Source organism: Sabethes cyaneus, chromosome 2 (assembly GCF_943734655.1).
Source record: "Sabethes cyaneus chromosome 2, idSabCyanKW18_F2, whole genome shotgun sequence".
Lineage (NCBI taxonomy): Eukaryota > Metazoa > Arthropoda > Insecta > Diptera > Culicidae > Sabethes > Sabethes cyaneus.
In genome coordinates this window covers 225,405,575-225,431,059 of record NC_071354.1, presented here as the reverse complement: position 1 = coordinate 225,431,059, position 25,485 = coordinate 225,405,575, and the positions used below count along the sequence as shown (strand labels likewise).

The window sequence follows — 25,485 nt, the reverse complement described above, 5'->3', positions numbered from 1 at the left end:
TCTCTTTTACACATTATCTCTCTCTCTCTTTTTCAGTTTTTATCTCTTTCTCTTTTTCATTCTTTTTTTCTCGTTTCTAATTATAAAGAAGCTATAATAAAAGAAATGACACGTAGCTCATGTAAACCAAGTGAAACTCAATAACTTCCGAAACGGTTTGAATACTTGCCCAGCATCAATAGCAAGAAAAGAAATAGGAAGAAAAATAACTATGATCAAGCGGCGACAAACCTCATTGTATCATCATGCGTGCTGCCTGGTGAAAGCAGCAGACAGGATCGTCCTGCTCTTTGTGCACCGATTCTATTTATTTAACAGTATCGCTTCAGCTATACAAAAATTTAAATAGTACTGTGTGGGGCATTTGTAGAGCTAATTATTATCTGTAAAATTTCTAAACTAAGTATTGTTCTATATTGCTATATATTTAAGGCGCACTACCGGTTTACACTCCCGATTCACACTCGTTGCGGCACAAAGTTTACACTAACAGGTAAACCGGGAGTGCGCCATAAATACCAAAGATAGTTAATTCGACAATTTTGTAGATTATAAAATGCTCTACTAGTGTCCAATACTTATCTATTTTCAAGTTTAGTTTGGTTGAGGGGTGCAGCCAACACAGTACAAACAAGTAAAATCAAAGCACCAAGAGGAGAATAGCCCTGACATGCAGTTCATAAAATCGCCTAAATTTGGAACTCGAAAAAATATTGTTGTACTTTTTCGAACAACATTGATCAAGGTCACGCACACCCATCATAGAGAAGCTAATTAGGTTTAATGGTGACTGATACTAGTGAATTGCTGAGTTACTACCGTGAACGCAGGTAATTCCGATCTGCTCCTAATTCCGATCACTCAACTAAACTTGTCGATTTTTAGAAGATTGAAGCAAAAACCATAGTTGATGATAATCCTCATGATCAAAGCTTGTCCTTGAACTATGAATTTTAATTCAATTTTTAAAAATCGATTACTTAGGTTGAGTGATCGGAATTAGGAACTGATCGGAATTACCTGCGTTCACTGTATGTCATTTATTTTATTATAGCTTCTTTACTTTTAATCTTATCATTTATGCTACCTCTCTCTACCTTTTCGCCACTTTGTCATCCATCTACTGATGCAAACCACTCAGACGCTTAGAACAATCACTCGTTGCACCGCACCAGCCCTTTTCTTTCGCGCACTCACTCGTCTCGTCAGTCACTGGTACCATCACTCACTGGTACCAAGATTTACTCAAGTACTTAGTTTGGTGAAGAATGGCCCAGCTATTTCGAAGTTTTGGTGCAAGCCACAAAGATTGATTGGGGGTGCCATTTGGCGTACCGGCCATTTGACATAATTCCTCAAACTTCATTTTATGATCAAATAGTCGCTTTCCTACATGATTCAGGGTGAGACGGCCGCGATTGTTTGCCGGTGATCCACCGTTGGAATCGCCGGATCACTACGATGGGAGACGGTAGAGGTAGGGTTCAGACCCCGCCGAAATCTTCTCGGCCTAAGTTTATTCGCTTCCCTAAATTTGTCAACTATGAGTTAGTTTTCCTTGCTGTTTGCATAGATTTGTCTCTGGTAACTGTGCCTTGTTAGCAAATTAAACTTCAAAATCTATGCAAAAATTATGATTTGGATTGGATTGGAGCAATTTTTTCTCGATTGCATTTTTTTCTATGAAATCTGCTTTCCTCTCCATTGAACCAATCAATATACGAACGAACTTCAAACTCGTCAAAGTCAAAGCGCAGCTTGGGATTGATCGGTTTTGTTTGATATTTTGAAATATGTTGTTTTGTTTTGTAATATATGACTGACTATTTTAATTTCTTTTTCCCTCTAATGCTAAATTATTAGCTTCGTTTGGAAAAATGCCAAAGTCAACACACAGAAAGTCCTATATTCGTAGTTTTGCAGCTATTCGTTTCTAGTATTGTTATCAATAGACCCTAACTTTACACTGGTTTCACGAACAATCACTATTGTATCGACTGATTGATTGATTGACTGAAGCAAAATTTATCGAATTAAATTCACACCGGTTGGAACACCTAACACTGACCTGAAATAAAAGCAGCTATTAATCAATCATTAACTCTGATTTTGCACCTAAACACAATAGATTCAAACGAATTGAACTTGGCGTTCAACGATGAAATCACTTTCAAATAAACTATGTGTCCTGTGGCCGGATATGGTACGCCGTTTGCACGGTTCGACGGAAACGGATCGAAATTCCCCTCTCGTTTCACCCGTTTCGTATCGGACTTCGATGACGACGACGAATCTATTCAGTGATGGATATCATGTGCTGTTGTTGTTAATTGGTTAGTTAGTAAGTGTGTACAAACACTACTTGCTGTTTGCCGATCTTTTAGCTAAATTAGTAGGATAAAAATGTAAAACTATTTCAAACTAGGTTTATACTATGTATCAGAGTTACCTATAAATATGTATCAGAGTGTTAGGTTAGGTCGAGTGGAACTAGATTGAACTGACACTATATGGACTTACAGGTGAAAACGCAACAACTCACTAAATTATTATGTATATAAGTAATTATGTGTTTTACAAAACGGCAAAAAAGGAGTATTTGTTTGAAACTGCATCTAGTTTGGCGTTGGTCGTCACCCATTTGTGTATTCTAATCTAGTTTACAACAGGAACAACGCAGTTGGAGTCTGAAAATCACTTTACCAGCTAGGACAAATTCATTGTTTTTTTTTTTCAAATGAAATTACCATCTAAGTTTTAGTACTTACTGTTCTACGAATGTTAAAACGAATTACACAATCTGAAAATGATTCCTTTTTTCATTCTTTCACGTGTTTTTTTTTTGGTAGGAAATTGGACTATGTAAGTAGTAGTTGTATTTGGTAATTGGAACAAATTAACTGGCAAAACTAATGGTATGTAAATTTACATCTCGAAAGTTTAATTAGACTATTTGAACGAACAGAGATTAGTTGGTTGTTTAAAACTGACAATGTTCAAGAAAAAGAAAAACAAAAAGGGAAAAATAGCGAACACTGATCGACTTTTGAATGTGAATGTGAGCGTTAGAAAGCAGGAAAAAAAATGGAAATTTGACTTCTAAGGTTTATATTCTCCTCTAGAGGCAGGCAAATGGCGAACATTGCTAGCGAACTAAGTGAGAAATGTGATAAAGAGAGATAACGAGCGAGATAAAAGCACTAACAGGGGGTTAGATCGGGAAAGGCAGTAGAATAATTGACTAAAAAAGAAACTAAAAACAAAACAATAACAGAAACACAGACAGCAATAGACATATCAACTGTTCGCTGACGTTTTGCTTATGATAGTAAGATAAATTTAAAATTTTTCTCGCTCACGGTTTTTTTTTGTTTTGAGAAAAAATAATAAAATAAAAACATAAAACACCAAGTTTTGGGCAGAAAAATCAGGTGTCGAATCAGTTTTGTCCAATTTGCTTAACGCTTTTGCAACATATTTGTTTTCTGTTTTCAATTTTCTTCGAATGCATTGAATTTTGGGTGATAATTTGTTCTTCAGATATACCAGGATAGGAGCATGGCTCGCAGAAGAAATCAAGATCCAAAGTGAGAGGAAAAACGGAATATATCTTAAAAAAGAGTTAGTAAAAAATTTAAATTTTCTTACCATCAGGTAAAGTCCCCAGCGACCACATAAAATCTAAAAATGCAGAAAACAAAAAAGAAAACTACGTTTAGATTCACTTCTTGGCTTGACCTAATGATGAGGATGTCCAATTGGTTTGGTTAATTTTACGGGAGCTCGGGAAGTGGATTCAGAGTGGGGGGAGGCAGGAGGGGGGGATTGTTGTTTCGGGGGTTCTCTGTAACTAACTGGTAGTTTAAAATGCGGACATCGATAAACGGAAAGCAAACGTAATGGAAACGAAAAGGAACTCGTTCAAACGAAGCAAACATTGAGTAACAACAAATTCGTTTGTTTTGTTATGGAATGAATGAGCTAGTCTCTCTAAGCAATCCGAATGACGTCGACGACGTTGACGCTGTGTTCCTTTCTCCTGGCCTGCTACGCTCCCGGAGCAGCTGACGACGATTGCACGCGGCACACACACCACAAAACGGGCAGTTTCCGGTTGGAAAACTGCAAATTTGCAAACCGCAAAATAAAGGAAAATTCATCTATAAACTACTAATATTAAACAGTGTCTAATAACCAGATGTACTATAAACTACATGATTTCAGTATAAATATATATATGAATCACACTAGAGAACTAGGAAAAAAAAAGTACGTTGATTTTGATTTGATTTCTTTCTTCTCATAAGTTTGTTTCTAGCTCACGCCACACACACGCAAACTTTCTATACAACTATATGTTACTATAATATTAGAGTGTGTAGGAAAAACCGTTCCATGCCATGCTCCTCACTGCACTGTTGTGATTCACGGCTGACGGGTGTCGGAAAAGACGAGGAGGAGCAGGCTGGAAAACAAAGCACACGCAGATCGAAAATAACTTATCACACAACTATTAGATAGGTCTATGTATGGTATCACTTCCGAGTTATTTGTGCGTTGAACGAATGTCAACTAGGAAAAATCGTAGTGGGATGGAAGCCAATTCTCTCTCTTTCGTCGGGTGAGGTTTTCTTCCCGAGCGGGAAGATGGTTTTTGTTGGATTTATTGTCACTTTATTATGGGGAAAATAAGATCCTGGTAAACTAGTTTGATGTCAATCAGTCGAAGTGGTCAGTCTAATTTTGTGAGGATGAAGCATGACAAGAATCACTAAGAATTACAGAATATTAAATTAGCTATAATTTACTAGTATAGAGAAGATAAATTTACTATTACGAATGGAATATTTTTGCATCTCTGAATATTCATGGCGATCACTTGTCAGTGACCAAAAATTTGGTAAACTGAAATAAAAAAACCACTGCCCTATTAAAGGCCCAAGATAGTATTCAGCTGTCAGGTGAAAGGAACAACCGATGATTGCTAAAGCCTAAATTAAAACTCGTTAATTCTTTCTAAATTTGGCTAAGTTTGAATCGAAGGCACACAATCAGAATTGGGGAAACGATAATTTTGGCAACGGCAAAAAAGCGTCACGACAATGGCGCAGTAGATGATGCCGTCCGGTAAATAGATTAGCAACCCATCACCATTGACCATTACGACAATTGTGAAAATTTGCTAGTGACTGCTTAAATTGGGTATGGATAGCATAAGAATGAGACAATTTGAAATTCTTCTGGCAGAATGGTAGAAAATGCCGAATCAGAGTTTGAGAAAATTTGGACTGATGGAAGTAGCTTGATTCAGTTAAAATCTGGACACACAAAACCAACAGTGCGGCAGATTGAGGCACACAAAATCAGCTCTATTTGGAGTTTGATTTAACATATGAGAATCATATATTTTTACATCTGAAACTAGACTAGTGTCAAGTTGTTAAAACGCTGTAAAACGTTGAAATATTAATTGGTGGAATTCTATTCCAAGAGGCCAAATCGTAGATATCAATGGACCAACATGGATTTTTTCCAGGCAGATAAATAATCGCACATTTAGCACGGTTCACTTCGCTCTACATAAAAACTATGGAAAAAGCATTCGATCGCGTCATCCTATTGGACAAAATCGAGCGCCTTGGAGCCTCTCCGAATATAATTGAATGGTTGAAATACCTTTTACCTTATTGGCCGCACTTTATCTGTAAAAATAGGCCGTCATGAATTACAATGCTTCACAAACTTCTCGGGCGTACCACAAGGGAGTAATCTGGTATCATTGCTTTTTTATTATTTGTATCAGGTTGAGAGATTTTAAAGTTTATTTTGAGGTCTTTTTGAAGGCCCATTTTAATGTTTATTTTAAGGTCAATTTTGAAGTTTTTTTTTCGAGTGGCATTGTAAAACCCATTTTAATGGTCCATTTTGAGACCCATTTTGAGATCTATACTGAAGTCCATTTCGAAACCCATTTAAAGTAATACATTTTTAGGTTCGATTGAGGTTCACTTTGAAGCCCATTTTGAACTTTATCAAGAGATCCACACAGTGCTCCATTTTAAAAGCCACTTTGAGCTCCATTTCAGATCCGGTCTTAGGTCCGTTATATTTGCTTTCAGGTCCACTATGTTCAAGTCCATTTTTAGGTCCATTTCGAGACCCGTTTTGAAGTCACTTCCAAATTTAATAATGAGGTAAGTTTTAGCTAGGCAAGGGCCATTTTAAGGGTGATTGAGTTATTTATATGGAGTTTTGATGTAAGCCCAAGTAATCAATTGGGTTTTATTACACTCTTATGATGGCATTTAAAATCAAAATTGGCCTTGAAAACCGCCATAAGAGTACAATAAAACTCACATTGCTGTTTGGGAGGTATGTTTTGAAGACCGATTGATGCCCATTTTAAAAGCGAACTTTGTGCTCTATTCTACGGTACATTTTGAAACCTATTTTGGGGCCCATTTTGAGTTCATTTCGAGGTCCATTGTTAGACACATTTTAATGCCTATTTTGAAGCTCATTAAAGTCTAATTGAAAGGTCGACATTATTGAGGTTCATTTTTAAATCCATTTGGAGATTCATTTTGGACTCCATATCAGATGATAGTCATATATGTTTTGAAGTTTATTTCGAGGTTTTTTTTCAGGACCGTTTTAGGGTCTATTTTAATACAAATTTTAAGGCCCGTTGTGAAATCCATCCCGAGTACCATTATGCGACCCATTTTAAAGCCCATTTTGAGATGTATAGTTCGGACTGGATTATCCGGGTGAAAAACAAATTTTTTTTTCAATGGCAAACCCGTTTTTTACGTAAATACTTTTCAAAAAATCAAAATTTAAAAAATCTATTTTTTTCATCCGGATAATCGAGTCCGACCTGTATTATGAGATGCATTTTGAAGTCCATTTTAAGGTTCCCAGATTGAGATTCCCTTTGAAGCCCGTAAAAGACTTCAATATTATGAGATCCACACTGTGCTCCATTTTAAGGGCCACTTTGAGCACCATTTTAGATCCATTTTTAGGCTCATTTTATTCAGTTTGAAGAGCACTATTTTGAGGCTCATCTTTAGGTCCATTTCGAGGTCCGTTTTGCAGTAAATTCTGAATTTAATTATGAGATCAATTTTAGGTACTATTGCAAGGGCCATTCAGAAGTTCATTTTGAGGTCCATTGAGATTTATATGGAGGTTTGAAGTAAGATATATTTTTAAGGTCTAATTGAGGCCCATTTTAAGGGGAACTGCATTTTACGGTACATTTTGAGACCTATTTTGAGCCTCGTTTTGAAACCTACTTTGAGGCGTCCGTTTTGAGTCCATTTTGAGGACCGTTTTATAAAGTCTATAAAGCAAAATAAGTGGACCACAATTGTGAGGTTCGTTTCAAGATCCACTTTGCGGTTTATTTTGAGGCACGCTTTGGGGCTTATTTTAAGGTCCATTTCGAGCCCTATTTTATGGTAGATTTTGAGGTGTAATTTGTGGTTTATTTTAAGCTCCATTTTGATACAACTTTTATGGTCCATTTTAAGATCTATTCAGTCTCAAGCCCATTGTGAGACCCGTTTTGATGCCTATTTTGTGGACCGTTTTGAGTCCTTTTTTGGACCCGAGAATTGTAAGTTTTTGAAGTTTGCATTGACGTCTTTTTTCAAGTCTATTTTAAGGTCCATTTTGAGGTCATTTTGATACTTATTGTACGGTCTAATTTGAAGTTTTTTTTTTCGAGTTCCATTCTGAAACCCATTTAAACACCTAATTTGAGGTCTATTTTGAGATCTACTTCATTTTGGAGTAGTTAATTTTAAGGGGAACTTTGCACTGCAAAGGTACATTTTAAAGCCCATATGCAAACCCATTTTGAAATCTACTTTGAGGCCTCCGTTTTGAGTCCATTTTGAGGACCGTTGTTGAAGTCCAGTTTATTTTGAGCCACGCTTTGGGGCTTATTTTTAAGTCCATTTCGAGCCCTATTTTATGGTGGATTTTGAGGTGTAATTTGTGGTTTATTTTAAGGTCCATTTTGATACAACTTTTATGGTTCATATTGGCATCTATTTTAAGGCCCATTGTGAGATCCGTTTTGATGCCTATTTTGTGGAACATTTTGAGTCCGTTTTTGAACCCGAGAATTGTAAGGTTTTGAAGTTTGCATTGATGTCCTTTTTCAGGTCCATTTTAAGGTCCATTTTGAGGTAATTTTGATACTTATTGTAAGGTCCACTTAGAAGTTTTTTTCGCGAGTTCCATTGTGAAACCCATTTAAACGCCTAATTTGAGGTCCATTTTGAGATCTACTTCATTTTGGAGCCCATTTAAAGTAGTTCATTTTAAGGTCCACAGATTGAAACTCACTTAAAAACCTATTTTTAAACCCGAATTAAAGTCTATTGCGAGATCCATACTGTGATCCATTTTAAGGACCATTTTGAGCACCATTTCACATCCGCCCGTTCTATTCAGTTTGAGGACCACTGTTTTGAGGTTTATCTTAAGGTCCATTTCGTGACCCGTTTTGAAGTAAATTCTGAATTACTTATGAGGTCAGTTTTAGGTGCTATTGCAAGGGCCATTCTGAAGTCCACTTTGAGGGTCATCGAGAGCCATATGGAGGTTTGATATAAGGTATATTTTTATGGTCTGATTGAGGCCCATTTTAAGGGGAACTTTGGACTCCATTTAACGGTACATTTTGAAGCCCATATTGAGACTCACTTTGAGACCTATTTTGGGGCTCGTTTTAAAGCCTACTTTCAGGCGTCCATTTTGAGTCCATTTTGAGGACCGTTTTATGAAGTCCATTTATGAAGAAAAATAAATGGACCACAATTTTGAGCATCATTTTGGGGCTTATTTTTAGGTCCATTTCGAATCGTATTTTATGGTAGACTTTGGGGTGTTATTTATGGTTTATTTTAACGTCCATTTTGAAACAACTTTTTTGGTCCATTTTAGGATCAATTTTAGGGCCCATTGTGAGATTCATTTTGATGCCTATTTCGAGAACCGTTTTGAGTTCATTTTGAGGTCCATTTTTGGACCCGTAGATTGTGAGGTTTTGAAGTTTATTTTGTAATACTTTTTCAAGTCCATTTTGAGGCCATTTTGATACTTATTATAGGGTCCATTTTGAAGTTTTTTTTTTCGAGTTCCATTGTGAAACCCATTTTAACCAATTTTGATGTCCACCTTGAGATTTACTCCATTTTGAAGCTCACTAAAGTAGTCCACTTTAATGTCCACAAACTAAGATTCATTTAAAAGCCTGTTTTGAAGCCCATTTTAAAGTCTATTATGATATCCATGCCAAGCTCCATTTTAAGAGCCACTTTAAGCTCCATTTCAGATCCAGGACCACTTTTTTGAGGCCATTTATCGATCCATTTCGAGGTCCGTTTCCAGGTTAATTCTAAATTTAATTATGAAGTTAGTTATAGGTACCATTGCAAGGGCCATTAAGAAATTAACTTTGAGAGTCATTGAGAGCCATATAGAGGTTTCATGTAAGGTATATTTTTAAGCTCTGATTGAGGCCTATTTTAAGGGGAACTTTGGAACTCTATTTTTCGGTACCGTCATCCGGGGAAACTTGCAACACTTTTGAACTTTGACTTGGTATAACTTTCGATGTGTATCATTTAGGTCTCAGTGCAAGTAGCCAAAACTTGTATAGTGGTCAGTACTTTTGAGACCCTTGTGAAACCTATTTTGATACCTATTTTGAGGACTATTTTGAGTCCATTTTTGCAAAATAAGCTTCAAGATGGCAGCGGCACTGGCACCATCTGAAAATGCAAAACAGTATCTTTTGATTCCCGTTACTGTTTGATAACGGTAGTTTTTCCAATAGACGCAGGGGAACGGTAGAAGAAAGCAATGAAACAACTGTGCTGATAGTACCATAAGCGCGAGGGTCATTCAAGCAACGCTTATTAAGTTTGTATAACGTTCCTCACCAGTTAGAGAAGTCAGAAAAATAAAAAAAAGCGTCCTAATAGAATTCTCAATACGAATATAGAAATATCTCGACTCAATTACATGAAATGTACTGCTTTCGAACCCAAAATCTATTTGAGAACCTCAAATATAGATAGTCAATATCAGTTTGCAGTAGAGTGTAGTTGAGCAAGATGATATCAGTTTCAATATAGTCAAGTTTTATTTGTTAGTTGGTTATCAATCTCATTCGGTGTATTAACAAATGTCATCTATCAATCTCTGTTCATGTACTTTTGTTATATAGCTTTGTCGCTGTGTCATATGTGTCAAACAGTTATTATTGTCATCAACCGGTTCTCTGCTTCCATCCCACTAGAACGCTATCGATTATATGTTACCTAAATTCGAAAAGAGCACTTCATATCTATCACAATAATGAAACAAAACACGATAACAAAATTGAAAAACAGTTGCTAGAATCTTGCTTCTAAGGAAAAATCCACTCGAAAACTTCCTTTCTAAGGTATTGCTTTTGATTTATCGGCTTTAACAAAATAGAAAACAAAACACTCGTACCGATTCTATATACTAAGTCGTCACTAGAGACGTCTATGACCTATATGATTGCTAAGTGACGAAGTAAAGTTTCATCTATTGGGTTTTTCGAAAAATATGTTTATTTTTTGATCAAATCATACCTCCGTTTATTTTTTATCGTTTTTTCCGAATCGAAACCTATTTTACAAAATACTCGTCGAGCAACCCAACAGTTTGCAATTACGTACATTTGGTACAAAACGACCTCTCGGTCGGACACGAGAAGGACTCACTCCTGCTAAGAGCTATCTATCAATCTATCACTAGTAGTTTGGCACTAGTTTGGAATGATAAATCTACTACTTGCTGTTGTTGATTGGGAATAATTATATTTAAGTATATGAATAGAAACGAAACTGCCTTACTTCTGTTCGTGTTCGTCATCATCTCCATCGTCATCATTATCATCATTATCAAACATCATCATCTTCATAATCATAACAATAAACATGAAAATCACCATCGAGAAATCATATTGTCATCGTTTGGAAACGAGTTTTCGGTTTTTCGCGGATCTGTTCTAATCGAGATTTTCGCATTTCTGCTGCTCCTTCCGTAGCTTAACCGTAGGTTGATTATATGTGTTCAGCTTTTTTTTTACGACCAATTCAAGCGTACAATTACACTTTTATAGTATCAATCAGAGTAAAACTCACATTGTGTGTTTGCGTGCTGTCGCCGCGTAATTATAGTGTGCTAAGTTTGATTACACTCCAGTAAATATAGATACATAAATTTTCAAGCAGCGTTTTCTGCAACCCTCTCTCTCACACACATGGAGCCAAAAGCTATTGAGGACAACAACAAAAAAACCCTTGGGAAGTACAAGAAAAAAAACAAGCTTGTTGCTGCTGTTTGCGCGTGTTTGCGTTTAATATCAATGTAAATATTTTATCAGCAGAACATTTTCAAACTAGAAAATTTTTTATTTCATGGCCTGTGTTTAACTGCTCCCGCATTATCGAGGACTCACACTCACACACAGACACAGACGCGTTTATTAATTTTCACTTGAAGGACCCTCGAAGCTTCCTCGCTAATAAACCGCCACGAAAAAAGCAGCCCCAGAACAACAATGCAACAACGGTGCAAAACCTATTAAATCTGTTAATGTGGTTCCAGGCATTTTCCGGCTTCGAACGAAAGCCAGCCAGGCCGGTGTGCGGTGAGGTGGAAATAAAAACGTGATTACCCCTTCTTCGCGCCGAGTGGCATGATGTGTACGTGAAAACTATTATTAAAATGAATGTGGTTTTGATAACAGTTAATTTCGGTATTTTCGCACACAGACGCGGGTACGCGCGCGCGAGCTAGCGCCCGTTCAGAAAATGATGATCCATTTTCATTAGTGTCATCCTCGGCGTCGAGGACAGTATTTTCCTCGCCTTTTTTTTGTTGTTTTGGCTTCGTTCTGTTGCATTCTCGCGTGTTGTTTTTCGGCTGACTGGTTGGCTGGATGCTTTAAATTTACAACTTTACACGTGCGAACGCGCGTTGTTTCCCCTGGCTGGCCCCAGCAGCCGGGCTAATGGAGACGAATGGTCATCCACCGGTAGCCGATCATTGCATTGCAGTTCGAGGGTGATGGATGGCGAGGAAAGGGGGGACGTTCCGAAACGGAAGGGTGAAAAAATATGGCTGCTGGAAGCAAACTTTACATAACTTTTTTTTTTGTTTGCCGCCGGTCCGTCGGGTCTCTGATTGTGTATTCGTTTAAATTGTTATTGATTTTGACACGGAATTTGTTTTCGTTCTGGAACACGGGGCTCGTTTTTTCTTTTGTTTTTTTCGGTTCTCGGTCGCTGTGGCCGAATAAAACTGGAATAGCTTTCGGCGGATTGTGTTTGAATAGAGCGCGAGAAACGACGAGCGAGTGATGGAGCTTTGTGGGTGCGATAATCAAATTCGACTTCGTTGCGATGTTTTTCGGTGAAAATTTCGTTTCGTTCGGTTTGACAAGGACGCACGCAGCGGGAGCACAACAGTAGCACGTGCCCCATTCTCTTTACAAAATTGAATGTAAAATAAAATAATTCCTCAAGGTGTAACCCGAAAGTCCAGAGCTTCAAATTTAATTGCCAGATATTTTTCCACTGAGTAAATCGAATTCGTGAGAGTAGATTCAGTTTCATGTTCAATTTTAAATCTAATTTCAAGTCTAATGCCCGTGAAGGCTCATAATTCTGATAACTCCAGTAAAATGGTCGATTTTTAGAACTGAATCAAAGATTCTAGTCGGCGAGATAGCTCATAAATAATCAAAGCATGCTCTTTGCCCATGATTTTAATTTCAATTTTCTAAAAATCGATTACTTTAGTTGAGTGACCGGAATTAGGAGCTGATCGGAATTATGTGCATTCACGGTAATCCAATTTTATGTCCACTTTGAAAACCCAATGTCACGACGGCATTCTAGTTTAATTCCGGATAACATTTGAAATCCAATTTCAATTCCAATTTTAAGTCCATTTTCCAGTCCAATTTCACGTCCGATGTCATGTCCAATTTTAATTCCAATTTTGAAAGTCACTTTGAGCCTCATTTCAGACCCGTACTATTCAGTTTGGGGACTATTACTTTGAGGTCCACTTTTAAACCTATTTTGAACCGCATTTTTAGGTCCATTTTAAAACTCATTCTGAATTCAATTATGCGGTCAATTTTAAGTTCCTCTTCAGAATAATTTATGGTTACTTTCTTACGTCCGTTTTTAAGTATATTTTTAAATTTATTTGTGAATTCCATTTTGAGGTCTTCAAGTCCATTTTTGAATACATTTTGAAACCCATTATATCTATTTTGTAGTCCATTTTAAGGTTCTTTTTAGCTCCAATTTAAAATCCAGCTGAAGGTCCATTTGAAAGCACAGCTTGAGATCCACTATTTTGAGAACCATTTTGTGGTCCATTCTGAGGTCCGTTCTGAAACACATTTTTGGGTCGATGTTGTGTGACATTAGACCGTCCGTTTTGGTGTTGATTTTTAAATAAATGTTGAAGTCCATTTTCAGTTCAATTTTGAAGTCTGTTTCGTGATCCAAATCCAATTCAACTTTAAACTGCCTTTCAAGGTCTATTCTTGTTTAAAATTCATTTTCAGGCCCACATTGAGTTTCTCTTTGAAGCCCATTTTGAGGCTTGTTTTGAGGTCTATTATGGGACCCATTTTAAGTTCCATTTTGAGGGTCACTTTCGTTCTAATACACACTGTAGGATCGACTATTCTGAGTTCAGACCTATTTTAGGCCCATTTCGAGGTCCATTTTGAAGTTCATTCTGAGGGGTCATTGAGGGGTCGATTTTAAGAGCTATTACAAGGTCCATTCAAAGGTCCATTTGAGGACCATTGATGTTTGTTGTGAGATGCATTTCTGCGTGAGGTCTAATTGAAATTGAACTTAAGTTTAAAGTGAACTTTAAATTCCATTTTACCGTACATTTTGTGACCTACTTTGCGACCTATTATGAGACATGTTTTGAAATCTCGTTTGAGGACCGTTTGGAGTCCATATAAACATTTTAAGGCCCATTGCAAGGTCGGGTTGAAAGCCAACCAAGAGGTCCACCATTTTGAGATTCATTCTAAGATTCACTTTGAGGTTTATTTTGAAGCCCATTTTAAAGTTTATATTTAGGTCAATTTTTATGTTCATTTTATGCTGACATGTCCATTTTGAGGTCTTGAGGTCCATTTTGTGGTACATAATGAGGCACATTGTCCATTTTGCAGTTCATTTTCAGTTTTTGTTTGAATCCAGTTGACAGTAATTTTTATGGTCCATTTTAACCTTTCGTTACTCGCGCCATCTTCGATTTATAGGCAAGCTAAAACCTAACAAAATTCATTCGAATACTAGTGTCACTTGGTAAAAAACCTATGAAACTTTTTCCATCGTTTGAAAGATCTGGGTTTACGGATCAACTTTGCTGAAAACAGTAATTTTCTTTATTGCTGGAATCCCGAGATATACCGAGCTAAAGTTAACGGTTTACAGGCGTTGTACAAAATACAACAGCGCGAGTAACGGAGGGTTAGAGCCCATCTTGAGGTATACCATTTTGAGGACCACTTTGTGATTCAGAACCCCATTTTGGGGAACATTTTGTAATTTTGTGGCCCATTTGTAGATTCCGCTCTGTAACTCATTTTGAGGTCTTGAGGTTTGATTGATTAGTTAGACCATTCTCATAAATAAAAGAAATAAACAACTTCTGCCAACTTTGCTGAACTGATCAATGTTACCCCGTTTTACGGTAAATTTTAAGATTCAATTTTTGAAGTGAACTTCAAGGTCCATTTCAAGATCCATTATGAGGGACACTTTGACGACTTTTGACAACATGCTCATATCTACTTCGAGGTACATTTTAAAGTCAACTTTGAACCTCTTTTTAAATCCTTTTTTGAAGCCCACATTGAGATTCACTTTGGAATCAATTTTGAAGTCCGTTTTGAAATATTTTATGATATACATTTTAATCTTCATTTTGAAGGGCACTGAGCTGCATTTCGGAACCATTTTTAGAACTATTCCTTACAGTTTAAGGTCCGTTAATTTAACTTCTTTCAAGCCCCATTTTTAGGTCCATTTCGAGGTCCATTTTAAAGTCTAATTGAGCTCCATTTTAAGGTAGATTTTGAGGTCCACATTAGGACCCAGATTGAGATTTTTGAGATATTTTGGGGACCGTTTTGAGTCTATTTTAAGGTTCATTTTAAAACCCGTTTCAGAGCACATCTTGAAGTCAGTTTTAGGATCTACCAATTTGAAGTCCGTTTTGAGATCCATTTTGAAGATCGTTTTAGGTCCATTTTAAGGCCAAATTTAAGACCTAATTTGGAGCCCAATTTTGAAATAAATTAAGAGGCTCACCAATTTGAGGTTCATTGTGAGATGCAGTTTGAGGTTAATTTTGTGCATCATTTTAAGGTCTATTTTAAGGTCAGTTTTAAGATCCATTTTGAGGGTCCATTTTGATTCAATTTTTATGGTCCAATTTGAGGTACATTTCGGGTTCCATTGTGAGACCCATTTTAATGCCTGTTTTGGGATTTACTTTGATGCCCATTCGAGGCTCATTTTGAAGCTTATTGTGAGATCCATTTTGAGCTTCATTTTAATAGCAAAATTAAGCTCTATTTCAGACTCGTTCTGACTATTTTGAGCAGCACATTGAGACTTATTCTGAGGTCCATTTTGAGGCCTATTTTTAGGTACATTTTAAGGCTCAATTTAAGGTCCAATTTAAGGTCCACGTATTGAGATTCACTTTGAAACCCATTTTGAAGTCATTTTGAATACTATTATCAGATCCATTTTGAGCTCTCAGGTCCATTTTAGGTTCAATTTTGAAATCCGTTTTCAAGCCCATTTTCAGCTTTGAGCTTCATGGTTAGGTCTATTTTCAAATTTACAATAAGGTCATTTATTAAAGTCCGTTTTGAGGGTTTGCGGTCCATTTAAGATTCACTTTGGAATCAATTTTGAAGTCCGTTTTAAAATATTTTATGATATACGTATTGATCTTTATTTTGAAGAGCATTGAGCTACAATTCAGATCCATTTTCAGAACTATTTCATACAGTTTGAGGTCCGTTAATTTAACTTCTTTCAAGGTCCATTTCGAAGTCCCACAGACCCACATTGAGATTCACTTTGGAAACATTTTATGGTCTGTTTTGATATATTTTATGACATCCATTTTGAATTCATTTCAAAGGACATTGAGCTTAATTTGAAATCCGTTTTTAGAACTATTCCATACAGTTTAAGGTCCGTTAATTTGACTTCTTTCAAGCCCCATTTTTAGGTCCATTTTAAAGTTCATTTTATGGTCAAGTTTAAGGTCTATTGCAAGGTCCATTGTGACCTCCAAGGTACATTTTGAAATCTAATTGAGCTCCATTTTAAGGTAGATTTTGAGGTTCACATTAGGACCCAGGTTGAGATCTATTTTGGGGACCGTTTTAAGTCTATTTTAAGGTTCATTTTAGAACCGGTTTCAGAGCACATCTTGAAGCCAATTTTAGGATGTACCAATTTGAAATCCGTTTTGAGATCCATTTTGAAGATCCACCATTTTAAAATTCATGGCAAGATCCAGTTTAAGGTTAATTTTGAGGACCATTTTAAGGTTTATTTTAAGTCTATTTTAGACTTCATTTTTGGTGGGTTTTGAAGTGTATTATGCAATTTTATTAGACCTCAATATTTTAAGGTCCATTTTAAGATTTATTTTCAGGGTCCATTTTAATATAAATTTTATGGTCCAATTTGATGTACATTTCGAGTTCCATTGTAAGACCCATTTTAATGCCTATCTTGAAGCCCATGTTGAGGCTCGTTTGGAAGCCTATTGTGAGATCCATTTTGAGCTCCATTTTAAGGGCAAATTTAAGCTCTATTTCATACCAATTTTTAACCCATTTTGACTACTTTGAGCAGCTCATTGAGACTTATTCTGAGGTCCATTTTGAGGCCTATTTTTAGGTCCAATTTATGGTTCACATATCGAGATCCACTTCGAAACCCTTTTTGAAGTCGTTTTGAATCCCATTATCAAATCCATTTTGAGCTCTCAGGTCCATTTTTGGATCAATTTTTAAGTCCATTTTCAAGTTTTGAGGTTTATTTTTAGTCTATTTTCAAATCTACAATGAGGTCATTTATTAAAGTCCATTTTGTTGGTCCATTTTGAGATCCATTATGTCTATTCATTCTTAGATCTATTTGAGCTCCATTTTAAGGACCATTTTGAGCTCCATTTCAGACTTGTTTTTAGACCCAGTTCGAGATCCATTCTTTTCAGATCCGCATTAAGCTTTATTTAAAGGCTCGTTTGAATGGCAATTTTGAAATCCATTCTGAGTTCAATTGTGAGGTCAATTTTAAAGTCTATTGCAAGCTGTATTATGAGGTCATTTTGAGGACCATTAAGATCCATTTTGATGTATAGTTTGGGGACCAATTGAGGTCCATTATCAGGTCCACACTGAGACCTAGTTTTGAGCCCGCGTTGAAACTTATTTTCTCAGTTGACAGCTGCGACATAGAGGACAGTTGTGAATCCACTTCAAGGCATGTTTAAGAGTACATCTTGAAATAAATATTTAGATTTACAAACTTGAGGTCCATTATGAGGCCAAATTTAAAATCCATTTTGGAGACCGTTTTTAGGTTCATTTTAAGATTCATTATAAAAACATGTTTAAAGCCAATTCTCAATTGGGAAGACTATTTAAGGATCCCTTTGATGATTAATTTTGAGGCCCTACATTTTATGACGTATTATGAAGTGCAATGTAAGTTTAATTTTGAGGTCTATTTTAAAATCCGTTCAAATCTTAGGTACAATTCGGGCTGCATTTCCGTTGTAATTTCCACAAAATTGAGATTCACTTTAAAACCAATTCTGAAGCCCGTTTCAAAACCTATTATGAAACTCATGTAGGGCCACTTTAGGCTGCATTCCAGACCCGTTTTTAGATCCATCATTTACACTTCAAGTCCACTATTTAGAATCCCACAATTTGGCTTATTTTGAGACCCATTTTTAGTTTAATTTCGGGGCCCAGTTTTAGGTCCATTTCGATTTTCAGGCTCACATTGAGATCCATTTTGAGGCCCATTTTAGGGTCCATTTTAAGGTCCATTCTTCCATTTCCATCCATTTTTTCATACGGTATCCGTTTCTGGACCCGTTTAAGAGCACATCTTGAAACCAGTTTCAAGATCTATCAATTTGGGGCCCATTTTGAAACTTGTTTTATGATTCATTCAGGGGTCCATTTTAGGTCCATTTTAAGACCTGTTCTACCGCTTATTTTTAAGCCAATTAACAGGTCCAACCTTTTGAGGGTAAAGATTCATGTTCAGGCCCATTTTAGGGTTTTTATGGGAGCCTGAACCACTGTGACCATTAGTTAGATCTATTGTGGTAAGGATTTTAGGGTTCATGTTTAAGTCTATTTATGAAGTCCATTTTATTTTAAAGTTCATTTCGAGTTTCATTGTGAAATCCATTTATATGCCTATTTTGATGACCATATTTTGAGGCGTCATGCCCATTTTGAAGCCATTTTGAGGTACATTTAGTAGTCCATTTTAAAGTACGCATATTGTGAAATATTTTGAGGACCATTTTGAAGCCGATTATGAGAACCATTTTAAGCTTTATTTAAAGGGACAATTTGAGATACATTCTAGCACCAATTTTTATACCACAGTAAGATTTATTTTGAGGCCCATTTGGAAGCCCATTTTGAGACACATTTTAAGTCCAGTTCAAGGCCCATTATGCAGTTCATCCTGAGTTCAGTACCGGTCAGTTTTAACCCTCCGTTACTCGCGCTGTTGTATTTTGTACAACGCCTGTGAACCGTTAATTCTAGCTCGGTATATTTCGGGACTCCAACAATAAAGAAAATTACTGTTTTCAGCTAAGTTGGTCTACAGACCAAAAACTTGCAAACGGTGGAAAAGGTTTCATAAGTTTTTCACCAAGTGGCATTAGTATTCAAATGAATTCTGTTTCAGCATGCCTATAAATCGAAGTTGGCGCGAGTAACGAAAGGTTAAGGTATATTGCCCGCTCCATTCTAGAATTTATTTTGTAGACCATTGAGATTTTTTTGCCAGTTTGATGTGAGGTTGATTTTGAAATTCCATTTTACGGGAAATTTTGAGATCCGCTTTGAAACCTATTTTGTGGCTCAGTTTGGATCCACTTTCATATACTTTCAGAGATACATATTGAGATACACTTTAAAACCCATGTTGAAGTCCATTTTTAGATCTATTTTGAGCTCTATTTTGTGAGCCACTTTGGGTTCCATTTCAGAATCGTTTTCAGATCCGCTTTGTAGCCCACTAATTTGAGGCCCGAATACAGGCCTACCTTGAGGCCATTTTTCAAGTCCATTCCGAATTAGGATAGTGAGGAGCTCGTTTTGAAGCTTGTTTTGAGGACCGATTTGGGCCCATTTTAAGGTCCATTTTAGGAGCCGTTTATGGTTCCATCTTAAAGCAAATTTAGGACCTACTTTGAGACTCGTTCTAATGTCTGTTTTGAGGACCGCTTTTAGGCCCTTAATAAGGCACGTTTTAATGACCATTTTTAAAGCCAATTACGAGGTCCACCATTTCAAGAGCTAGTTTCACAGCCAATCACAAACAAAGTCTACCATTTTGAGTTACATTCTGGGGTCTATTTTGAGGACCATTGAGATTCATTTTGAAGTTTCGGGGAATATTTTTAAGGACTCATTGAGGTCTATTTTAAGGTGAACAACTTCATTCTAAGGTCCATTTTGATGCCCATATTGAAATTAAGTTTGAGCCCTATTATGAGGCGTTTGAAAGTTTTGAAGCCTATTTTGGTGACCGTTTGAGTCCATTTTAAGGTCCGTTTCAGGAGCTGTTGGAGAGCACAAAGCTAAGCCAATTGCAAGTGCTACTAATTTGAGGCCAATTTTGAGGACCGTTTTTAGATTTAGGCCCCTTTTTGAAGCCAATTAAGAGGCTTGCGTTTTTGGGGTTAATTTTAATATTTATTTTAACCCCCCTTTGAAGGTTTATTTTTAAGTCCATTTTGGACTCCATTTTATGACCCGCGTTAATGCCCATTTTATGGTGAATTTCGAGACTTTTTAAAGGTTTCATTTTGAGTGCATTTTGAAAGCCATTTTGATGAAGTTAATTTTGATACCCATTTTAAATTCATATCTAGGTCCATATAGAAGCTCATTTTAAGTACATTTTGTGGTCCATTTCAAAATCTACTCAACTGGACTTGAAATGGACCTCCATATTATAAGGAGCTCCGGCAGCACTGAGCATTAGTACAGTCGACGTTCTGTGTGCGCTCCAAAAAATATTTGTCTTGTTACAGTACAAAGGATCAAATCCAATTTCAAGTCCACTAAAGTGCTCAGGATCCCCTGTCCCGTCTTCTTTGTGTAATTCAATGTAAAAAAAATCCAGTACTTTTAATCTACTTGATCTGTGTTTTTGCGATAATTGAAATCAATCCACCCTCCTATGCTTTCTTGAATTTTTCAATCCAAAAAATTCGTTTGAAAGGCCGGTGTCCCACTTTCTGTTAATGTCTGGCTCCGCCAGTGAATAAGCGACAGGAAGTAGCAGAAGGTATTACACATTTTGTCAACCTGTCAGTGAGTTAATCGTTCAATTCCAGAAGTCAGTGCGAGGCCCTCTTTAAGTGCTCTGAACTTCGGCGCTAGCTTCTTCCACGTCGCATCGTCCTCGTCGTCGTCGTCGCCGGTATTTAAAAGCTAGGAAGAACATCGTCGTCCGTCCTGCCAGTTCCAGTACACAGTACACTTGCGGTCCTGTAGGTACAAAAGCTCACTTTATTCCTTTCGTATTACAAACATCTGCATCGAATTAAAAACAAAGTGTCGAAACTTTGCCGCTGGGAAGCTGAGAAAGACAGTAATTTTGCTGGTCGCTCCCAGCCCAGTTCCTAGTGGAACTGGGAGGAACGCAATGGGACGGGACGAACCTGGGGTCTAGTCTTTGAAGCATAATTACTTGCGCCATTACTTTCCGACAGGCAGCTGGCAGTGTCTGAGGGGTTTTTGCTTGACGGAACTAAAGTAACAAAAAAAAAAAACGGGTTCGAAGTTGTGTGCGCTTTATATTCTGCTACTTGAGCCCCGTGTGGAAGCTGTTAAAATCTTGAGAAAGTGATTAAAAGAAAACCGCCCAACCAGCAGCAGCAACAGCAGCAGCAGCAACGATGGTGGTCGCCGCACCCGGGGAATAGGAAATCTTTTTTTTCTCCTAGTGCGCCACCGATGATGGTACTTTGTAGTGCCGGTTAAGCACAAGAGAAGGCGGAAAACTTTAATCCGGAGAAAGTTTGCGGGCGTACATCGTGTTTGGTGTGGATTTTTGCTAAAGTGAAGATTTTCCTTTTGGTTGAGTTAAAGAAAAATTATAAAACAAAAAATCAACGCAATTTCTCCAGCAAAGCAATGAGAGCCGGGGCTCAAAAGAAAACTTCATTTCCAAGATTACCCGCGGCAATCAGGTGGAAGCATTACGTGACAACTGGCATGAATAGTCCAAAAAGTCCTGTACCGGTACCGGTAGCTCGTAAAAGCGCGCAAAGGAATTTTGCAACCGGGTACAATTGCTGTTCTAATTTCTGTTTCATTGAACAAAAGGATTCGGCACTGCAGAGTTTCTCCGTTTTCGTTTTGCGATGTGTTTTTTTTCTTCTCTATTTATTTGCAAGGTTTCATAGCTAAAAAAATAAAGAAAAGATCAAAGGAAAAACGGGACGGCCTCTATCGTTAAGCGATGTAAAAACGTGTATTGTTCAAAGCTTTTCCCGGCTTTCTCAACGGTACAATTTCCATGGGAAATGGCCGACAGGCAGTAGGAGAAAACAGCAGCACCCTCTTGGTAAATAATATTTGAGTTTAAAAGGGTTGTAACGGCCTAAATTTTTTGAAAATTAACAGCGTTTTTTTCAATCACCTTAAATTGTGACAATAAAATCTTCAGCTTCTCTCGGAAACACGTTCATCCCCTTTGTTTGGCAACCCATTAGGCTTACTTTCAGCAACCCTGATCGGCTTACATAATCGTCGGAAGCGTCTTAAATAAAAGTGATGCAATTCGCTCACTCCTTTGACAGGTTCTGTAATCACTTACCCTGGCTTGAGGAAAATAAAGAGGAAGCTGAGGGCGGAAGTCGTCTCGTGCTTCGAGGGGACCCACTTCAGTTTTAATCCCATACACTCGACATGTGTGTATGTGTGTGTGACGTACGTTTACTTCAAACCTCAGCATCGTTGTTGAACCCCTCGGTGGGCGGGCGGAAGGAAGGAAGTCTCGGAGAGCAGGCAAACACACAAGTGATGTAACCGTTTTTCTTCTTTTTCTTCTTGTACTTCGTAGGGTTTTCTTTGGTGCGAGATTGGTAAGGGTCTGTGCACTCGGCGGAATTTACGGCCGGTGAGTCCTTTTGCCGCCGCTTAATGCTAACAGTTTAACACAATCTGTACGTGGCCGGCGACCGTGAGCGGCTCGCGCGATACCTTTTTCTGAAAACCGTCGTCTTTTTCCCCTACACTGCCCTGGTCCTGGAATCTTAGGGTTTGTCTAGCCTCCTGTCGTCGTGTCGTCGTGACCAACGAGCAGCGCTGCGAGGAGATATTTCAATTCACCCAGATCTCCCGTCGGATTCTCTTCGCTTTTTATTACTACGACTATAATGTACACTTTTTGTGTTGACACAAACAAAACAAACAAACAGAAAAGCGAGAGAAAAACTCGTAAAAAACACAACAGTTGCTTACTTAGCTTGCTATTCGCTTGGAGCGCGCCATTTTTTCTTACTTTTTTTTCTACCTTCTGTCTCACTCTGTCTCTGTCTTTCTTTCTGTTAGTCCTGCTGCTGTTTGCAACTTATGCGGCCACACTGTGAAACTTGGAACTTGGTTATATTTTTCATCAAGATTTTTAATTTATTTATTTACACACTTACAAGGACTCGTTTTTTTTTTTTGCTCAAGTTTGGTTTGTTCGTACTTCTTTTGAGTTTAGAGCACTATCGCGCGGTGTGCGTGTGCGTGTGAGTCTGTCTGCGACAGACTCTCGGTTCTTTTCGAGCAACCTAAACCCAGTAATGAGACACTGAATGATATTAGCAGCAGCTGACTTATTTACCACACCCCACACAATTGGTTGTTGTCGGTTGCCAACCTCTCACCACTCGTCCCCTTTAACCACATATCTAACCCCACTCCCCTACCCGATTAGTCAGGACAAGTGGTGGAAGGTTCGACCTCAGCACCACCACCAACCGGAAAAGCGGCTGCGGCGGGGATCGGGGATCAGCCTCGAGATAAATCTTCCTCTAAATCAATATAATTTAATTAGTTAATTTGTGTGTGTTTTTCTTTCACGAAATGTGTGCCCTGGTCCGGGCGGCCGGCCGGCCGGCGGTGCCCTCAATTCGCCATTTTATGGGTGGCACTTTCTCTCTCTCTCTATCTCTCTGGTTCGTGTTCCAACTAGTATTATTATTGTTATTGCTATTTTTGCCCCTACTCTTCGGGGCACAGATTGTGCTCCTAATTCTGTTTTACTTTCGTCTTAGCCAACCTTTGTGAAATCATCCAGCCGGCTCCACCGCCGCCTCAGTCGAGTCGAGAAAAGAGGAATTTAATACACGCTCTTCGGAGCTCGTCAGTTCGCAGTTTGTGTCGTGGCGGGCGAAGGAAAAGTTTGTCCACTCTTCGTTGATTTTTATTGGCCAAGCTGTTTATCTTTCGCCAGTAGTATCTCGGAGTAACTAAAAGTCGCGGATGATGATGATGGTTTCTTCGAACCAACACAACGCCCGGTCCGTCCGTCGTTGTCGCCGCTGCGCTGCAAACAGCAGCAGCTGAGCAGCTGAACAGCAAGGCAGCAAAGGCAGATGATTAACTAAAAAGCTCCAGGAGCTCTGTGCTCCGATAGGGCGGTAGGTTAGGTGGAAACTGCTTTCAGGAGCGTGGGCCGGGAATGATTAAAAAAGTTTTCCACTTCACCGTGGTTCTCCGTTCTTGACCGCCATTTCCGGTTCAATTTATCGCAAGAAGATGGATTCTATTGTGTTTTTTTTTTTGCTTATTTTTGCACTAAAAATTAACAATGCTATCTAGAAGTCATGTGCTGGCAAACTTTGTCACTATCAGTTGTGAAAATTTTGTCATGTCGGTAAGTTTTACATGTCCGTCCAGTTGGTAAATTGACTGTTTAATTTTTAGAAATCAAATACAACTGTGTTTATTTCCTCTTGAATAAAATGAACAGGTTGTAGGAAACATTCTGATTGAAAATAATAGAAATTTGAGAAAAACAACCATGCGTCCACTTTTTCTTTGAAGCGATGGAGGCACCTTGTAACTTGCTGTCATCAAGCAATTTGAAACACAATTTTCAACGCCAGAAATATTTTAAAACAATTATTTTTTGTTTTATTTTATCGATTTTGTCGAAAAGTAAGAGGTGAATCAGCCGCAGGCTGAAAGCCTCTGAAATGAAGAATCAAATCAATTGTTCAATGAGTGTCATCAAGTTGAAATTCATGTTTGGTGATGCTGTGGCTAAATGAAGGTTATTTTACTTTTATTTTCGTGTTGCAGCAGCCCACACAAACGCAATTTCCAAGCCATTTATTATTGTTAGATTGTCATGAGAGACACGTAATTGAATACCAATACGACCACATGCTCTATTTTTGCTGCCTCTTTGCGTTTAGCCTTTTTTGCAAGACGTTCGACAAATAATAATAGCAACAGTAATAATACGCCTATACTCTCCACGTCTGGCTATGTATGTATTTGATTTGTTTAAACAACTACAGGCCCGTTCGTTTGATTCTCACTGCATATGGGTTGTTACGATTTTTTTCGAAGAGTTATTTCAATAAATGTATCATGTATAGACATATGGCATATTCTGTAACAGAAAATGACAAAATTGCAGTAAAATCTGCCAGTTATCAGATATACCAGATGTATATCAGAAGGGAGGACATCTATTTCTGGAAGAAATAGCCTTTATCTGTTGACCAATGATAATGGTCTGAGGCTCAGGAAACATTGTCACGGCCAGAGGAATGGCCATCAGTAGATGCAACTCTACTTTCGCTGTTAAAATATTCGGAAACACCGAGCATCCGAGACTCTAGCTTCCAGACCAATCAAGTACTGGTTCTCCCTATGACTTATTTTTTTGAATCCTGATTTGTAGACTGATACCGCTAGGGAGTGCTTCGTCGGCGAGCTGGTTTTCAAGAGGGTCGCTCCACGACGGATCAGTGCATCAGTCACCAGTGCCAAGTTCCGGCAGTACAACTTGCAGCTCCATCATCTATTTGTGGATTTTAGTGCTGCGTACGATTCAGTTAAACAAAATGAGC

At 37.9% G+C, this 25,485-nt stretch overlaps 1 protein-coding gene across 3 annotated transcripts in view; it reads right to left on the bottom strand.

The window, feature by feature from the left end:
• The window catches only part of LOC128738022 (RNA-binding protein Musashi homolog Rbp6), a 1,503,411-nt gene that overhangs the window by 88,978 nt on the left and 1,388,948 nt on the right, over window positions 1-25,485 (bottom strand). The window contains exon 11 of one of the 3 annotated variants that reach the window (XM_053832828.1): window positions 3,649-3,681. The exons of the other annotated variants lie outside the window; for them this stretch is intronic. Coding sequence (XP_053688803.1) covers window positions 3,649-3,681 — 33 coding nt within the window. The remainder of the gene's footprint in view (window positions 1-3,648; window positions 3,682-25,485) is intronic. 3 annotated transcript variants of the gene reach the window in all.